The sequence below is a fragment of the Sinocyclocheilus grahami genome, unplaced genomic scaffold, assembly GCF_001515645.1.
Source record: "Sinocyclocheilus grahami isolate Dianchi unplaced genomic scaffold, SAMN03320097.WGS_v1.1 scaffold81.1, whole genome shotgun sequence".
Classification (NCBI taxonomy): Eukaryota; Metazoa; Chordata; class Actinopteri; order Cypriniformes; family Cyprinidae; genus Sinocyclocheilus; species Sinocyclocheilus grahami.
This window is the reverse complement of record NW_015505260.1, coordinates 1,441,566-1,459,603: the sequence shown is the minus strand read 5'-3', so window position 1 is coordinate 1,459,603 and position 18,038 is coordinate 1,441,566. Positions and strand designations below refer to the sequence as shown.

The window sequence follows — 18,038 nt, the reverse complement described above, 5'->3', positions numbered from 1 at the left end:
AGACAGTATAAGTCATTATAATCAGTAATTATGTCCCCACTGGATGCAACATATGCCTCGTTTGTAATGGGTTTTAATGTTTTTGTCTCGTCGCTCCGGCCGGACACGGCATCAACAATATGGTGAGGGGCGTAACATTTCCGTCTCATGCTTGAGGTATTCAGTCAATCACAATGCACTGGATAGCTGGCCAATCACAGCACACCTCGCTTTTTCAGACCGATGAGTTTTGTAAAAATCGACGCGTTTCAAAAAGGCGGGGCATAGAGGAGAAACAATAATGTACAGTATGTAAAAAAATGCGTTTTTTTAACTTTAAACCGCATAAACACATTTCATTACACCAAATACACAAAATAATGTTCTTTTTAGCAGCATCATATGACCCCTTTAAAAAATATATTCCTTGAATCATAAATAAACAGGGGGAAACAAATCATTTTTTAAAAGAAAATACTTGTTCATTTATCAAAACAATGTAATATAAACAGATTGAACTGTGAATTCAATTGAACCCTTTAACCTAGGCTACCCTTGAACCCACCCACACCACCAAACCTGTCCCTAACCTTACGCGTATCGCACCTCAATAGCAGCAAAAGTGTTGTGCAATAACACAAGCTTTTAATCATTTTATAACATCTGTTAAAATCATGTGTAGAGTTTGTGCTTGATCATATGGAATTGACATTTGTAAGCATTTTAACTTACATGACATAATAACTTGTTTGAACATTATCTCATGTTTAATAAGTGTATTTGCAAACATTAACAAGCAAATTATCTCATGTTTCTAACTCTTTGAATATGTTAACTAATTATCCGATAAGCATTATATAATGTTTGTTAATGATTTATTAATGAGTTATTATAACGTGTTACAGTCTAATCAGCTCTTACATTAACACATATCAGGAAGTTACCCTCAAGAGATGATGTAACAAACACCTTATGACATTTACTGGCACAACATTCAATGCTATGATTCAATTCACTTTCACTTTTAGAGAAAAGTTGAAATGAATCAGCATGTTTCTAATTTGAATTAAATTGTGATTAAAGACTGACAGAATCATCTCACCTAATAAGAGCACCTTGAGATCTCTCCATTGTCTTTTTTTCTGCTCCGCAAGGATGCGTTTGATTTCATTATTTATGTAAATGGCGTCCCTCTCCTCTTCAGACAAGCAACAGATGAAACATGCACAGTAGTAGTAATGCCCCATTTCTCCAACAGAAATAGAGTAACTATAAAAACAAAAACAATTCTTCGAATTATAATATTCAGCATTACTTTTTATTCTTTCAAAATGGGCATGTAGTATGTTCATCATTAATTAAATGCAGATTTGGCAGTTTGGGTTTGTTAAACTACTGTGCGGGAAGCGGGAAGCTGGAGTGGAGATTGAGCCGAGTGATTACAGAGCTCGCTTATCCAGACACGTTTTTACTCGTTACACGAAAATTGAGTTACTCCATATTAATTCAGGGCTATAAGCACCATTGACTTTGAGGGGAACAACTTCGAGGAGTCCCCCCAGTAATCAGATACGGCCAAATTTGCTCCCTAAATTGGCATTTTTGGCTGACTCAGCGGTCTAACTGCGCTCAATATCAAAATGATCGAGACAGCCAGTTAAAATCAAGATGGCGGGCTTTTGTGTGGATTTAAAGCGCTGCACCACAGTTTTAACAGTCAAAGAGTGTGAGGTAAGATTTAAGTAATTATACATTTAATATTTGACCATTGTTTTAAAATAAAAATGATAAATGATTGACAATCACAATTAGTGATGCAACCTAATTTGTAATTGAATGTGATGTGACAAGATACACAACGGAGCTATTCTCACAGATTATAGGCATATGATTAAGAATGAATGTGTGCATATTCTGAATGAACATGTTCTGTACCTGCTTAAAATGATTTAACTCAGACTTGAAGTTTAATCCTTAAACCTAAACTAGAACAAGAAAAGTAGTTTGGTCCCCCATGTTCAAGACACAGTCACAGTCTTGTATTACTTAGGACTTCTCGTTTGATTGATGTATGAAAGCCAAATGTTACACTCAAAATCGATATTCTGTTGTGTGATATTGGCTCCTAGCATCACCACTAATAGTGTGAACAATAGCTCACAATTGTAGATAAATCAATCGCTGACTGAAATGGAAATGGAAAAGTTCCTCTATGGACAACAAATAAACTTTTACATCACTGTATTCCACAACAATGAAAACATGACATGACAGTAAACATGACAAAGAGAAACACTCACCTTTATTTGTAAAACCTACGGAGTGAAATGGGAAACAACATCCATCTTCCTCGAAATAAACCGTGCATATGCTACCTTGAAGGAGATTTCCCAAATAGATTTGTTTGTCAATTGTGTCATGCGCCTTCATTACAGACAAACCACTTTCATTTCCTGCAAGTCTGCCTTTAATGTGTAATATGCTGGGTATGTTGCAGAGCAGAAGAGAACCAATGCCAAGCTTAGTAACTATTTAAAGTGACCAACATTATATTTTATGCTAGTAGTGCTTTCCATAGTATTGTGTTGTTTTATTAGGTTAGTTCGTAGAGGAGAACAGAGCTAGTTGTCACACAAGGAAGTTGTTGGGACTGGTTGTCACATTTACAACCAGTAAAGTGTCACACACTATGTTAATTACGGGTTCTTTTGACCATAACAATGGTTTACTGTCGGTTTTAATAATTTTACTGTATAAATGTAGCAGATATGTTAATTATAGACCAGTATAATACCACAATAATAGGTGATAATGTTAATTTCACTTCCAGGATGAGGAGGATATGTTTTGGAGTGTAGCTAGGTTGCTGTTTGTGAAGCATATCTGCTGTGAAGGTCATTGCTGTGCGCCCCCAAATGCAAGCATAAAATTGTTTGTTTCTTGGCAGGGCTCATAGACTGTTGAACACACAAAATGCAGAACAATAAAAGCTGTAGATCCAGGCATCCAAGAATGATTTAGCTTTGATATTAAAATGATTTCATTGTTTTGGATTTGTTGAACTGCTCTAAATTGAAGCATGTGCTTTGATTTACAAGAATATGTACTTTTGTTGCTTTCGTTAAATGACCTATTTTCAGTGGAAAATGTATGTATCCTCTGTTTTTGTGTTATAGATGTAAATGGTCATGAGATGTTGTGGATTTTTAGTTACAAGAAGATACTGGGTCCTTATTGCCATGAAGAATAGAAGATAGCTTGTTAAAGGAATAGTTCACCCAAAAATGAAAATTCTGTCATCATTTACTCATCCTCAAGTTGTCCCAAACTTGTATGAGTTTCTTTCTTCTGTTAAACACAAAAGAATATATTTTGAAGAAAATTGGTAACCAAACAGTTGATGGCAGCCATTGACTTACATAGTAATTTTTTTCCCCACTGCTGCAGCCCTGACATCAAAACTCAGAAGACTACCACTGGTTCTTTCAAAATTTCTTATGGGTTTTTATAATGGGGTTTTCCGAATCATGAATAAAATGATATCTGTGGTAAACATAACGCTTCATTCTGCAATGTGAATTACATGCACACATACTGAAACTTTTGAAGCAGTTATGTTTATTTGTATAAAAACATATGTTTCTAATAAGTAGCTAGATAAGAATGTTTGAGGTGTGAGTGTGTGCAGCGAAATGTCCAAGTATTGCCAAGTCATGTTTACCACAGACCTTATTTTACTCAGGAGTCTATCAGTGATTTGATTTCTGCATTTTCGCCTAAACTCCCGTTTTATAATCAGTGACACAGTTTGCACTGCTCAACAAGTCTCTTATTTACATTGTGTTTTCACTGTGTTAGTTACTGTATGATGAAGTTATTTGTAAGATTGTAGAAATTCTGTTGCAATAAGGAAATCACCGCATCGTGTGCTCAGTAGACGTTACTGTGTTTGGCTACAGTGCAGTGCTGCAACCTTTGATGCAATGCGAGTAGTTCTAAAAATATCACTATATTCAACACTTTTCATGGTTCATCGTTGCGGCTGTTATAGTAAAAACACAGGAAAAGTTTTCAAGACAGTTCCACATGTAATGCTCATTTTAATAATGAAAGATGTTAGCCAATCATAGCAGTGGGTGTTCACACTGAAGTCTCACAGCAGACATCAGAGGGCTAAATTCAGGGTAGAAAATGACAATTGATATCTAAATTATGTTTTTGATGTAACAACCATACTAAGATTATAAGTGCACCCCAGGAATCATTATAAAATCATTTAAAAATGACCCCTTTAAATAAATTGCTTTTCCAAGAACAAACCACTTTAATTATTAGAAAAAACTGGTGTCTAGATTTTCACTTGATCTATGAAGTCATTTCCCCTCATCACATTAAAAAGCAATTAAAAATCTCCCTTTGTAAAATATTTACATGTTTATTATGTAAAATATAGATGATTTATTAAGCAAAATGAAAACTTACTTTTACACAATTACATTTAGTTCAAGTGTGCTTTGTTATAAATAATGATAAAACATTAATTTGGTTGAAGAGTATTCAAATGTGCCTTCATAAAATAGTAGTGTTTCTGAATGTACATGGATAAGCATTGAGAGCAATATTATAGTCTGATGCCGAGTGTCGTGAAGGTGCGTCTGAGGCTCATTAGAACATACAATAGGTGCCTAAGTCCCTAACAAGGATAGTGTATTTCACATCATTTAAGACTCTCCAGATGTTTTTGGTGTCTGTGGCACAGATGAAGTGAGAGTAAATCATTCTGTAGTTCTTTGACATGTTGCTAACAGCTTTCTGTTCATATAACTGTGCAATGAACCGCAAGGCATCTCCTACGTCCTGATGTTTGCCTGAAGGTGACGCCAAACCACAGAGGAAAGGAAAGAAAAGAGCGGATCAGGTTATGACAAACAAGATCACACATACATTGCTTTTACTTCATTTAATGTGCATCAAATCACCTTCAAATTCAGGAAAGTATGTTTTTAGATCTGAGAACTGAATCTTCTCAGCCAGGATGTCCATTTTGTTCAGGAATAGGATGATGAAGGAATTAGCAAACCACCGTGAATGGATGGTATTGTAGAACAGCGACAAACTCTCTTCCATACGGTTCTGGAGTCAAAGAGAAGAAAAGTGCACAGATTTATCAATATTTCACAGAAAGGACAGGAGATGTATTTCTGTAAATCTGCTTTGAAACAATATGCTTCATAAAAAGCACTATACAAATAGCTGTGAATTGAATTGACATGAGGAGAGAGAGGCAGACACTTACCTCCTTGTTATTCTCCTCTAGAGATCGGTCGTACTCGCTGAGGGAGGCTAAGAATATGAGAGATGTCACATTCTCAAAGTAATGGATCCACTTCCTTCTCAGTCCTCTTTGACCCCCGACATCTACAAACCTGAAAAGCCAGACAGACAGACAGACAGACAGACAGACAGAGAGGTCGTTTCACTGGCTTGGATCGTTTTTTTACTGTTGGAAAAGAAATGGAGGAGATGAAACAACAAACTTCTGGAGACGCAACAAGAACAGATGCCCGCATCAATGCGTGCTTGTGTGAGTTGATTAAGAGATAGTGGCAACTCTAGATTAAAAGACATTTTTATTACACATACAGTTTGGGTTTGGTTGTTCATTGCTGTACCTGAGAGTCATCTTCTCCAAAGTAAAGCAATGGTCACTGATGCCGGTAGTGGGGAACCGGACTTGAAGAACATCTTGAGGTGTTGGGATGTAGCCTTCAGCTGCGATGCGGTCCAAGTCATCAATAAAACTTTAAAGAACACAGAATTCAAACACTCTTACTGAAAATCCATGTGCCACAGAACTGAATATGAAAGCCTTATTTGCATAACATTCAGTGCATGCATTGGCATCAGGAAAGAGGAACTAAACAAAGATGCAGGTAGTCAGTAAAGGGCAGGAACTCTCTGAAATACACTTACTATTTAGTGGAGTCTAGTAGCTGATACTCTCTGCGCCGTCTGTAACAAATCTTAAAGCCTTTGTCTGCCCATAGATGATGAATAGCCTCTACATAACTTCTCTGCAGCTGCGTTATCTGATGTATGTCCAGATCCTGGAACCACTGGGCATAAATCTATGGATATCACAGACCTAATCAGACTGACAATACATTACAGTATATGATCCAGTCTTTCTAAAATTGGTGCACACAGAGATAAAAATGATTTATTTTTACTGTATGTATAAAATAATTTAATAATTCACATTTTTAATATCTTTTATATTATCCATAATAAATCAAATAAAAAAATAATAATATTGTTATTATTATTTGGCAATTCCACCACCCTTATATGATTGCTGATATAAAATGGCACTAATCACTGGGCTCTAAAATTACTTTACACACTTGGTCTCTTGATCACCTCGTTCTGTGGGCTGGAGTAGGGGATCTTTAGCATCTTCATGGCATCTGTCATTGCAATCATTGATTGGAAGATATTCTGAAAAACCAGTTTAGTGTAGCCACGCCTCTCGTCTTCTGAGTATCCGCTTCCATGAAGGATCTTCATCTGCTTCATAAATGTTGTCTTTCCGCTTTCTCCCGTGCCTAAATAAAAGCCAAATAATCATGTGCTTTAATGTTAGAAACCTGGCTGCAAACAGGAAAACTGAAAATAAATGTGCCTACTAATAGTGGTTTAACTTTACACTATAATTTGCCATTATCTGTCATCCGTCCCATGTAAGAATCATCTGTTTTTAATTTAATGGTCTTTTCAGAAGTAAAAATAAACACACATGATGACTTCAACTGAAAGAGATTGTGTGGACAAGTTTTAATTGAAATACTAACAGAATCATCTCACCTAATAAAAGGAATTTGAATTCTGTCTGTTCTCTTCTTTTCTGCTCCAAATAGATGAGGTTGATTTCCTTATTTTTGGCGAGGGCGTACCTCTTTTTTTCAGACAAGCAACAGATGCAACATCCACAGTAGTAGCTGTCCTTCATTTCTCCAATGGAAATGCAAGAACTACAAAAATATCAATAATAAAATACAGCATTGATATTTGTTATTTCTTTTCAACAACCATGTAGGTCAGGATGTTCGTATTGTAGGCCTATTCACAATACATGCACTTTATACCAGTCAAAAAGTAGATTCTTAATTAAATTCTTCATCTATCTCAGGGATGGGCAACTGGCGGCCCGCAGTGTCTTTGAGAACGGCCCGCTGGATCTAGACTCGGATGGTCAATTTTAAAACATAAGCAAGTCACGTAAATATTGCTTTCAGTTTATGATGTTAATACTATCTCTAACCAGGAGAGGTCGCTAGTTTCCAGTCGCTCCCCTATTAATTTCAGCGTAGTAGGACCTGCACTCTAATGTAAACATTCACTAACATTAGCAAATAATAAATGAAAAACTGACCATAATAACAGTATTTTCCAGTCAAGATGGTAAACAGATGATCTTTTTACCAAGTTCAAGGGGATACCCATATGTTTGGAAATCTGTATTTTATTTAAATCGCCATCACACAACTGCTCACAAACAACGGGGACGCCAGAGTTGCACTTGCCTCAAATATCAAAGATACAATTTTATAGTCAACAAAAGCTGTGAACCAGTGGCTCGACAAAAAGCTAATGCATTATAACAATCTAAACAATTAAGACACTAAGATATATGTATATGTTATTTAATATAATAATTAATTGATAATAATTGTTTAAATTAATATAATAATTGATACTTTTGACTCATCCCTTTTCCTAAAAATGGTTTAAAGGCTGAAATGTGAAGTGCAGATCTTAAAAAGGTCTTTAAAGGTCTTACATTTGATTGTAAAAATCCTGCAGATACCAGGTTATTTTATGGTACCATTTGGAATAACTCTTTTTTTGAGTAAGCCCCTTTTAACTGTCCTCTTAGGTTGTTTTGAGAATGTTCTGTAGGCCACTAATAAAAAAAAGGGCCTCTGTACATTTGTTTGTTGCAAATTTACAGACAATGCAATTGAGATGTTTACATTGGCTTGTTGGGGGAATATTTCTGTCCACTGAAGAGCAAGTTTTCCTTCTGAATTAGCATAACTGCACAAGTTTTATACATAATAATATCTTTACAAAACAAATTACATTAGTTATACTTTAATTTCCTTTAATAAAAAGGAAATCGAGTAAGACAGTGTAAAAGGTGCGTGGACGTGGATTAGTAATCTGGCCCCTTGGTATAAAGGAGAAAAAATGCTGGCCCTTGTCACTATCAAAGTTGCCCATCCATCCCTGATCTATCTATTATCGATCTCTGACTGGAATACAAATGTAAAAGTTCTATGGACAACAAATAAACAGTCAGACATCCATCACCGTATTAAACAACAATTCAGTCTAAACTGAGGCGACAAAGAGAATCACTCACCTTCATTCGTAAACCTTGTGGCGTCAAATAGGAAACGATATCAATCTTCCTTTATGTGAAAATACCACATTTAATAACATATTTTTACTCCAAACTCACTTCATAGCATCAGTCGAGTGTTTGAAATAACATATTTCATAGTATTTAAGCAGTGATAAAGGCATTGCATTATAAATATACTTTATTTTAATGAAAATTATAATAATAAGAACTCCGATAAACCGTAGATTGCCATAGTCGTGTGTTTATTAGTCACATTGAATCAATGAAAGCAGGGGCAAGTTCAAGCTCAAACCGGTGTGCACCGTTTTGCTACGGTTTCCGGTTTGAACGACATGTTTCCTGGAAACGGTGTGCAACGGGGTTTGAGATGCGTTTTCTCTTGTTTGGTGGGTTTATCAAACATGTCAGCCCAATCAGCAGCAACATGTATATAAACCACGCGCTATTAAAGAGACCACTCGCACAATGTAATTAACATCAAAATAAATTCACAAGAGCAAGTATATTGTTTGCACATGCACATTTTTGCAAAGGCAAAATAACTAAAATAATAAGAGCACAAGTATAGATCTGGAACTTCTTTAAGTCTGTCTAAATATCATTTAGTAATTGCAATGTCTTCTATTGTGTGCTAAATACTGATTAATGTTACATAAAAATACTATACATATTTATATATTTTGCTATTATATTATGGAGTGACACGGTAATACACTTTTCTATACCCCTCTGATTATATAATGGTAAATATTACAATATCATAGCACAACAACAGTGATCAGCAATAATGATAAGCCTAATACTCACAATAAAAATAATAAGGTCATATAGATCATAACAGTCTTGGAAGTAAGAAGTGGATTATCCTTCACCTGAAATGTTTGTCTTTTCATCCTGAAATGCGAGGCAAATGTTGGATCACAATAATTAGGAACCACAGTTTGCACAAATCCCTTCACTCGATTGGGATGTTCTCTTTTATTCTGGATGGCAAGGGTAGTGACTGTAACATTGAGCGTATTTTGCAGTATTAAACACGTATTTATACTGATTTCATCATGCTCCGAAAATTCTTCAAAAAGAACACAAAGATTGGCCTTCTCAGCTGCCATAGTTGCAACTCTTGTGTCATCAGAACAGGGTGTTCAACGCACGTTTTGCACCGTTTTTGTCGGGGCTGAACGCAGCCCAGTTGAATCTTCTGTTTATTCAGCTGCAGCGATAGGCATTTCCTGGATTACTTCTTCGGGGCATATTTGGAGTTTCAGCGCGAGAGCTGATGAATGCTTCGGATGGAGATTTACTGCTGATCACAGAACCGTGCTTCACTGAAAGATACGCATGACAATCGCAGCTTCTGTCGAATCGCGATCTCGATTCCATTTCGATTTATCCTGCAGCCCTACATCAGATCTGCTTCTGAAAATGGACCCCAAATGTTGCATTTGGGCATTTATAATATATATATATATATATTTTTAACAAAATAAAAACAAATCCTTAACTACATTTCTTTCAAGTATGCTCTGTCATCAATAATAAAACATTTATTCAGCTGTTGTTGAGCATGGAAGCATTACTTTATAAAACAGTGTCTTTGAATGTAGATGGAGATCAATACAGTCTATGAGCCACTGAAGGTATGTTTTGGGCTCATTATAACACTTCATATTTCTGTGATAACTGTAACATGGCAGCATGTTTCACAGTGTGGAGGAGTGCACAGGTGTCTATGGTGTCCGTGGCACAGATGAAGTGAGAGTAAATTACTCTTTTGTTCTCCGTCTCCTTGCTAACAGCTTTCTGTTCATATAACTGCAATGAACTGCACGGTATCTTGTACATTCTGATGATTGCCTGAAGGTGGAGCCAAACCACAGGTTTGACAAATCGGGTATGACAAAAAAGATCTACAAAATGAATATTTATTACAAATGAAAAGGAATTTCGTCTTTCAGCATGATAATGACCTCAAACACAAATCTAAGTCAACAAAGGAATGGCTTAAGAGGAATTAGTGATGATTTTTTTTGCTGTGCTGGTAGAAACAACTGCGAAACAGACAGAGCCCTGATAGCACACGTATATCACAGAGACGTCTATTTGACATCTGCATTTATATCTGCAAGACATATTTTCGAATGGCCCAGTCTGAGAACTGACCTAAAGTATATAGAAAAAAACTTGTGGAATAACTTGGAACCATTTCTAAAAGTCAGGACACCTGAGTGAAAGGGAACTAAACTCATACATCTACTAAAATTACTTTGGGACAAGAAAAGTGAAGTTAGTTTTAAGAATCACCAGGTCTATTCATCAGTTCTTAGATTATGTCGGGAAAGTCCCCTTAGTCTTATTCATTTTGTAGATCTTTTTTGTCAAACCTGATTCAAACTTTCTTTTCCTCAAAGAGTCACAAAATCACTTTCACTGACTTTTTCATTAACTGTTCCCTCCTGGTGGAATGACCTGCCCAAATCAATCCGAGCAGCTAACCATCTTCAAGAAACGACTAAAAACACATCTGTTCCACCTTTATTTGACCCTCTAACTCTAGCACTTTCTATTCTATTTTAATTCTACTTTATCTTCTTTTTTTATTTAAAAAAAACACTAGCTTTCTATTTTTTCTATTCTATCTACTTGTTTTTCTTTGTGTGTGTGTCTGTGTGTGTGTGTGTGTGTGTGTGTGTATGTGTGTGTGTATAATATATATTAGGCGAACCGAGACTTGACATTTGCACTTATATATTGTTGCTCTTTTGTTAGTTTTGACTGCTTTTATTTTTACTGCTTTGGATAAAAGCGTCTGCTAAATGACTAAATGTAAATGTAACAAACCCCTAATGATATTTACCTGCTTTGTGTCACAACATCTAATGCCATGTTACCCAAGTTACTTTCACTTCTTTTAGAGACCAAAGTCTAATTCTTCACAACCTTTTCCTTCTTCCCTCAATCGTAAGACGCTGTCTTGTGCTAAAGTACACACGATGACTTATAAAATGAATGAGATCAAGTGGATAAGTTTGAATAAAAATTCTGATTAAACAACTGTCAGAATCATCTCACCGAATAAAAGCAATTTTATTTCTCTCTGTTTTCTTTCCTTCTGTTCAGCAAGGATGAGGTTGAGCTCCTTTTTGGCGATGGTGCCCCTCTCTTCATGTTTGTTCTACAGACAAACTAGTTAGGCCTACATTTCTTGAAAGTCTGTCTTTAATGTATAATATACTGGATATGTTGCAGAGCAGAAGAGAACCAATGGAAAGTCAGAGGAATGAATCTGCCATGACATTATTGCTGTATTGCATTTGCTTGTCAGTTTATTAGTAACGTTTTCTGTTGACCGAAAACAATGTTTTACAGTGGCTAATGGATTAGTATGCTTGTTTTACTTTATAAATTTAGAAGAAAAGTCCATTATCAGCAGGTTCCCATTAGTTGTCGCTATTGCTTCTAGAGCTGCTATTGGGGCATGTTGTCACAAAAGGTTTTCAAAAGTTTTGCTTAAACCGTATCATTTTTTCCCCCCTTAGGCAATAATGCTGCAAATAAAATAAAATATTTTGTAGTCAAGAAGACGTTCAGGCTTGTGCCTTTGCAAAAACTGTTTTTCAAAGTACACTTTAAATATTCACCAAAGTAAATGAGTTAGGCCTATAACTAGCCATTTTTATTTTACTTTTTAAGAATTGTAATATAGCAATTAAAATAGCTGAACTGCAAACTATTAAGCGACAAAGTAATAGTACACCTTTCTCTTTTTTTATCATCCAAGTTTAGCATGTTATTTTAAGCAGTGAAAATGAATCCTTAATTACATTTATTCTTTTGATTATGCAAAAGTTCCTTTATAAAATAGAGTCATTGAATGCAGATGGATTGCATGCTAAAAGTATGTTTTGGGCTTATTAGAAAGGTTTAAACGGCGCATTTTAGGAACTGGGTAATGATAATGTCTTGAATGATGCTGAAGAGTGTTTGGGTGTTTATGGTGTCTGTGGCACAGATGAAGTGAGAGTAAATGCTTTTAAAGTTCTCTGTTTCAGTGCTAACCACTTTCTCTTCAAGCAAACCTGGATGAAGAGCATGGGTATCTTTATCGTCTCGAGGCTTGCCTGAAGGTGGCGCCAAACTACTGAGGAGAGGAAAAGCAACTCAGCTATGCATGACAAACAAGAGATGACACATGCAGGTGCTTCTCAAATGGCAGGCTGCATCCTAGTGAGGCTGAGTTCTTCCTAGAGCAGTCCTTCTGAAGCTTCAAAACTTCAGGGCTGTGTCCGAAAACTTCGGCAGATGACTTGTTGCCTCACTGCCCTGTCAGGTGACCTCCTAAAAGTGATTTCAGACAGACTTCTGCAGGAGCAAAATAGCTAGTTGATCTACAGCAAAACAGAGAGAGCCCTGATAGCACACATATATCACAGAGACGTCTATTTGACATCTGCATTTATATCGGCAAGACATATTTTTTTAGACTGTTTGCTCATCTGCAATATGTCTATTGGACGTTTCCTATCAGATGTCAAATATAGACGTTTAGAAAATGTCTTTTTTAGATGTTTATGATTTAATAGAATGTATGTAAAACTGACATCTTAAGATGCAGGTGCTTTCCAGATGAAGCGATTTTTAACAGATGCGTGCTATCTGGGAGAGCTTTGATGATAACTAAGCATACATGTAATTACTACAATACTAAGTTCTCACTAGAAATGACATCTAAAGTAGGAAAAGTTGGTTAAAAATGCAAATTTAGGGTCTGCAGTTCCTTCTTACTTCCATTTGAGGTAATCAAACTGTTGAGTTGATTGTTGAAAGGATTTGTTAGAAGTCTGGGAAGGCAAAAACTTACATCCTTGTTGTTCGCCTCCAGAACTTGGTCGTTCTTGCTGAGAAAACCTAGTGAGTGATGTCACATCCTCAAAGCAATAGATCCACTTCCTTCTCTGTCTCATCCACTTTTCTATTTGATCTGCTGTAGTGAATTCTCATCAGGCCTGGATTTGTCCCTACAATGTTTCCTTCTTCCTTTCATATTTCATAATGTCATAATGGCTCAACCTGTATTTTCTTTGGTTTGGAGTAAATCATGATAGAATCATGACAGTATTTGGGGCAACTGTTCCTTAAAATTACAGCATAACCTACATTGTTATCTTGATTGCTCATTGCCATACCTGTGAACATCTCAATACTAATGCACTGCATTTCACATTTTGCAGAGGGGTACAACTAGGAATGGCTGTCACTTTCCCCCCACCAATTAAGTGAAGCTGTTTATATAGTTTTAAATATCTGTTTTGATTTACTAGCTTACTTTTTTAGGGAGAAATGGGCTAGTTGTCACACAGGGAAGTTGTTTTATATATATTGGGACTGGTTGTCTCATTTCATTACGTTTTCTGTTGACCAAAACAATGGTTTATTGCTGTTCAAACATTTTAGTGGGCTATGCATTATTTTATGCAGAAAAGTCCAATATAAGCATTATTGTCAAAAACTGTAATCGGTGAACTGTTATCTTTTAATAGACAACTGAATTTTACCAACAACTGTACAGATAGTCAAGTGCTGAAATAGTACCTAGCAACTACAGGATCAGTAACTATTAAATAGCTCCAGGTAAAATACTGGACCCAGTTTTTTGACTCTTTTCTTCCAAGCAGTTTCCACACAGTGTCGATAAAGACACGTTAATTCTCTCTTACAGAAGCGACATTTGTCTGTGAATGGTTTTAGTAATAAACCTTTGTATATGAATATATATGTTTTATATATTTTATGAAACTATTAAAGGTGTTTTATTAAAATATATAGAGCGGATAGGGCTTCTCCAGATATGTTTGACTAGGAATGGGCGTTGTCCATTCAGTCGAATAGCAGGGTTTGTGGCGAGACACGCCCCGTGAGCTCCACAGCCGTTTCTCCACCGACCTTGCCTCGTTCCAGGCCCCGCCCCTTCGAGCGCTGCCTCCTCCGATTGGCTCGGCGCTCTGTCACTCACGCTCCATTTTCCAGCTGTCGCAGCTCCAGGTTTGTGTGCGACTCACACCGGACTAGACGGTGCGATCATCTGGAAATTTTTTTCACTCCGTCGATCTTTTTTTTTTTTTCTTTTCTTTTCTTTTTTTTTTTTTAAGGAGCCCACACCTGTCATTTTCTTCCGCCAAATTTTTCGGCTTTAAATCTCATTGAACCCCAATCGGATGCAAAGAAATGAGCGGTGAAATCAGCGCGTGGAGTGTAAATAAAGATTCCGGCTAGCTAGCAGCTTAGCCCACCCAATTAAGCTAGTTAGTGCCCTTAGCTAATTAACTTTTCGGGTTTTGGATGCTCAAAATCAAATGTTTGCACTGTAGTCAGTGTTATATGTACACGCAGCGTTTCTAAAAGCGCATATGGCTGTCTTCTGCCACCTGTCGCCGTGTGTTAGCTAGAGATCCGGGCAGCTGATGGACAGTGTTGCGGTGAATCTGGGCACTGGGGCGGTTAGCTTAGCGAGACAGCAAAGGACAGCACGGATGTCGTGGCAGGCTAGTTTGTCCCTCCGGGACTCTGGTTGGTAGTCATTACAGATTCTAAAAACAGGGCTTGAGCGGGTCTGATAGTAGGGGAGATCTTTAGATTCACATCTGGCCTCCAATCTCATCCAGTCTTTGGCCTTGTTTGATAGATCCGTTTGTATGAGCAGGCTGGGGTCTATTTTACTGGATCGATTTACGTCTACCATAAGGCATCCTGTATTTTTAAACAACATTCCCCCAGATCCACCCTGTTCCCCTTTCGACGCGGTAGCAAAGGGAAGCGGGTCGTAGAAGTGTGTCAGATCAGGGTTGGGATCTCCAAACGCTGTGGTGATGACTCTGGAGTCCATGATGGCCTGTTGCATGACTGAAGAGGCGAAGGAGTCCAAAAGAATCAACGCCGAGATCGACAAGCAGCTCCGGAGAGACAAACGAGATGCGAGACGAGAGCTCAAACTCCTCTTACTGGGTAAGTGCATCGCTGACAGCTGCTGCGACCGTCAATTATGGCCGAGAGATGCACGAGGTTTGACATGAACGCATATTGCTTTGTGGATCTAATGCATAGTGATGCTGGCATGCTGCTTAATTCGAAATCGAAGTGTTGCTTTCACAACTTGTTATTCGTGTGCATGATTTCAGTTTATGTAATTCATGCACGTGTTGAAATGCGTTGTTTTTTTCGGGTTGTTGGATATTGCACAACATGTCCACATGTCAATAATCCTATGGTGATGGAATAGTCATCTTAATGTAGACCCAGTTCTAATGGGATCCTGCGTTCCCACGGTCGTGGAAATATAAAGGAATTTCATGGAATATTACATAATGAATGAGCTTGTTCTTTAAGTATTGTCAAAATATAGGCTACTTAAAAATTCAATAATGAATATGTTTTTTCCCGTGTTTGCTTGGTAGGAACACAATATTTGCGAAAAAAATGTTATTATTATTAGACCAGGGAATGTTTTTTAAGTGTTTAAGTGTTTTAAAATATTTATCGACTTCTAAGCATAGTCTGTATAATTTTTTTTTTAACCTGTGATATCTTGTAATCAAATGACTGGAAAAGTCATGGAAATTCATTGGCCAATGGGTATGGGAAGCATAAGGATCAAACATGTTTTCTTTTTTTTTTTTTTTTTTTTACAAGGGTATGAAACTATAAATAAACTGTTACTGAAAGTCTCCATGTTAATTTATTAGCAATGAACATTAGTAAGTGTCTTTGAGTTGCACTAGTGTCAGTTTATATTCATCTCGTGATCTGACCAGTAGGCCGCTCTTTGCTTTCGTTTTGGTGGCAGAGCCATTAGCTCATTTGTGGCTGTAAGCAAAGCTAGATTGTTTCATAACACGTCCTTACATTGTTCTCAGATCGGAGAGATGCAGTAACTATGAAAATAATTAAATCAGAGCCTTAATTTGAAACTCGGGTTGCAAAATCTATTTAGGACAGTGTTTCTGCATCCCAGTTTATTACTGGTGAAGTCAAAGAAGGCCCAGATTTGATCTTTTCTGGTTGTCTCTTTTACTGCTCCTTGGCAGGCACATATGAAGCGCCGATGTCGAGAATGAAACCTGTTCTGTCCAGGTTGTGGTTTTTCAAGCCAATCCTGTTCCCAGAAATGGCAAAAACTGCCTTAATCTGGCTGCCACGCACCAAGTTGCTGTTAAAAAATGGTGGATTTGGTCAGAGAGGGATCCTCAAATTGCGTAGATGAACGGTCACGGGGCCTTGTTGTGTAGTGTGGGCTGACCCATAAAAGGGTTTCACAGAACGCATATCCTTAGAAAGCTCATACAACACAACCAGCCTTTGTGCCCAGACTCACAGAGGAAAGATAGCAATAAGATATGCCTCGGTGGAGGAAGAGGGCCTTGCTTGACCAACAAGCGCTATTAACCTTCTGCTTCTAGCTCGGTAAGCTCTCGACCGCTCTGTCTAGAAGCCAAGAGGAAGCTGCACCGCTCAGGGTTTGCGATGCCACTTTCTCAAAGAGTAGCAGATTTGAATTTTGTTAAAGGGGTGGTTCACTGGGTTTTTTCTAGGCTTGATTGTGTTTATGGGGTGCAGTCTAACGTGTTAATGCTTCGTTTTTAAAAAAACACATTATTTTTCACATAATTTACCTTTATTCCACACCTCTCTGTCCCTTCTCTGAGAAACATGCTGATCATTTCCTGCTTTTATGAAGCCCCTCCCTCAGAAATAGGCGATGGGCTCTGATTGGTTAGCTAGCCCAGTGTGTTGTGATTGGCTAAACCGCGTCTAATTGTCCCGCCCCTCACCTTGGCGGCATGTGCTCCGGTTGTATTGTAAACAACTGCATCGTTAATATTGTTTATCAGTTTGAGCCCGATTGAGAAGCAGAGGATATTATTGAAGAGGATCATGCAGAACCTGTGCAAGCACGGCTTTTAATGGTAGGCTAGGGCTGGACGATATGGCCAAAATTGATATCACGATATAATTCTTAATTTCGGTCGATACGATATAATTCCGATATCGATATGAACACTATTTATCTGAAATAGAAATCTTTTGTAACATTATAAATGCCTTTATCATCACTTTTGATCAATTTTAAGCATCCTTGCTAAATAAAAGTATTAATTTCTTTCCCAAAAAATTAATAAAAATGATACTGAATGGAATACTGTATAATGTTACAAAAGCTTGATGCAAAAAAAATGACTCAACGGTTTTAAATATTGATAATCAGCATATTAGAATGATTTCTGAAGGATCATGTGACACTGAAGACTGGAGTAATGATGCTGAAAATTTAGCTATGTATGATCACAGGAATAAATTACATTTTAAAATCTATTAAAATAGAAAGCAATTTTAAATGGTAAAAATATTTCAACATTTTACTGTTTTTGCTGTACTTTGGATCAAATAAATGCAGCCTTGGTGAGCAGAAGAGAATTCTTAAAAAAAAATATATAACAACAAAACCTGGAAATGTTGCTGGAGACCAAGGTTATTATAGTTTTGCATTTTTAAATTCGTTTTATTTTTATATCTTTTTCAAATTTGCAATAATTTTGTTTCGTTTTTATTAGTTTCATTAATAATTTTGTTAGTTTTA

General features: G+C 36.9%; 3 protein-coding genes across 5 annotated transcripts in view; 1 reads left to right on the top strand and 2 right to left on the bottom strand.

Annotated features, from left to right (window-relative positions):
* Window positions 1-1,226, bottom strand: part of LOC107586443 (guanine nucleotide-binding protein subunit alpha-11-like) — a 6,226-nt gene extending 5,000 nt beyond the window's left edge. Inside the window, exon 1 of the mRNA XM_016273811.1 lies at window positions 1,082-1,226. Coding sequence (XP_016129297.1) covers window positions 1,082-1,226 — 145 coding nt within the window. The remainder of the gene's footprint in view (window positions 1-1,081) is intronic.
* Window positions 1,227-4,582: 3,356 nt separating this feature from the next.
* On the bottom strand, window positions 4,583-10,231 carry LOC107586463 (guanine nucleotide-binding protein subunit alpha-11-like). The gene is made up of 8 exons (XM_016273832.1): window positions 10,178-10,231; window positions 6,844-7,010; window positions 6,400-6,584; window positions 5,953-6,107; window positions 5,652-5,780; window positions 5,276-5,405; window positions 4,959-5,112; window positions 4,583-4,847 (listed from the first exon to the last, which is right to left on the bottom strand). The coding sequence occupies exons 1-8, from the start codon at window positions 10,216-10,218 to the stop codon at window positions 4,645-4,647; spliced, it is 1,164 nt and encodes a 387-aa protein (XP_016129318.1). The 5' UTR covers window positions 10,219-10,231; the 3' UTR covers window positions 4,583-4,644.
* A 3,994-nt stretch (window positions 10,232-14,225) lies between these two features.
* Window positions 14,226-18,038, top strand: part of LOC107586405 (guanine nucleotide-binding protein subunit alpha-11-like) — a 41,885-nt gene continuing 38,072 nt past the window's right edge. For 2 of the 3 annotated variants that reach the window (XM_016273759.1, XM_016273757.1), the window contains exon 1: window positions 14,226-15,409. In XM_016273759.1, coding sequence (XP_016129245.1) covers window positions 15,274-15,409 — 136 coding nt within the window. In that variant the 5' untranslated portion in view covers window positions 14,226-15,273. The remainder of the gene's footprint in view (window positions 15,410-18,038) is intronic. The other variant, XM_016273758.1, reaches the window with a different exon arrangement.

Bases quoted from the DNA above. Each gene is read 5' to 3' on its own strand.
- LOC107586463 (XM_016273832.1), bottom strand. From the start codon at position 10,218: ATGAACAGAAAGCTGTTAGCAAGGAGACGGAGAACAAAAGA. The intron at 5,113-5,275 runs GTAAGTGTCTGC...CTTTGACTCCAG, and splicing joins TAGAGGAGAATAACAAGGAG to AACCGTATGGAAGAGAGTTT. The intron at 4,848-4,958 runs GTGATTTGATGC...CGTCACCTTCAG, and splicing joins ATACTTTCCTGAATTTGAAG to GCAAACATCAGGACGTAGGA.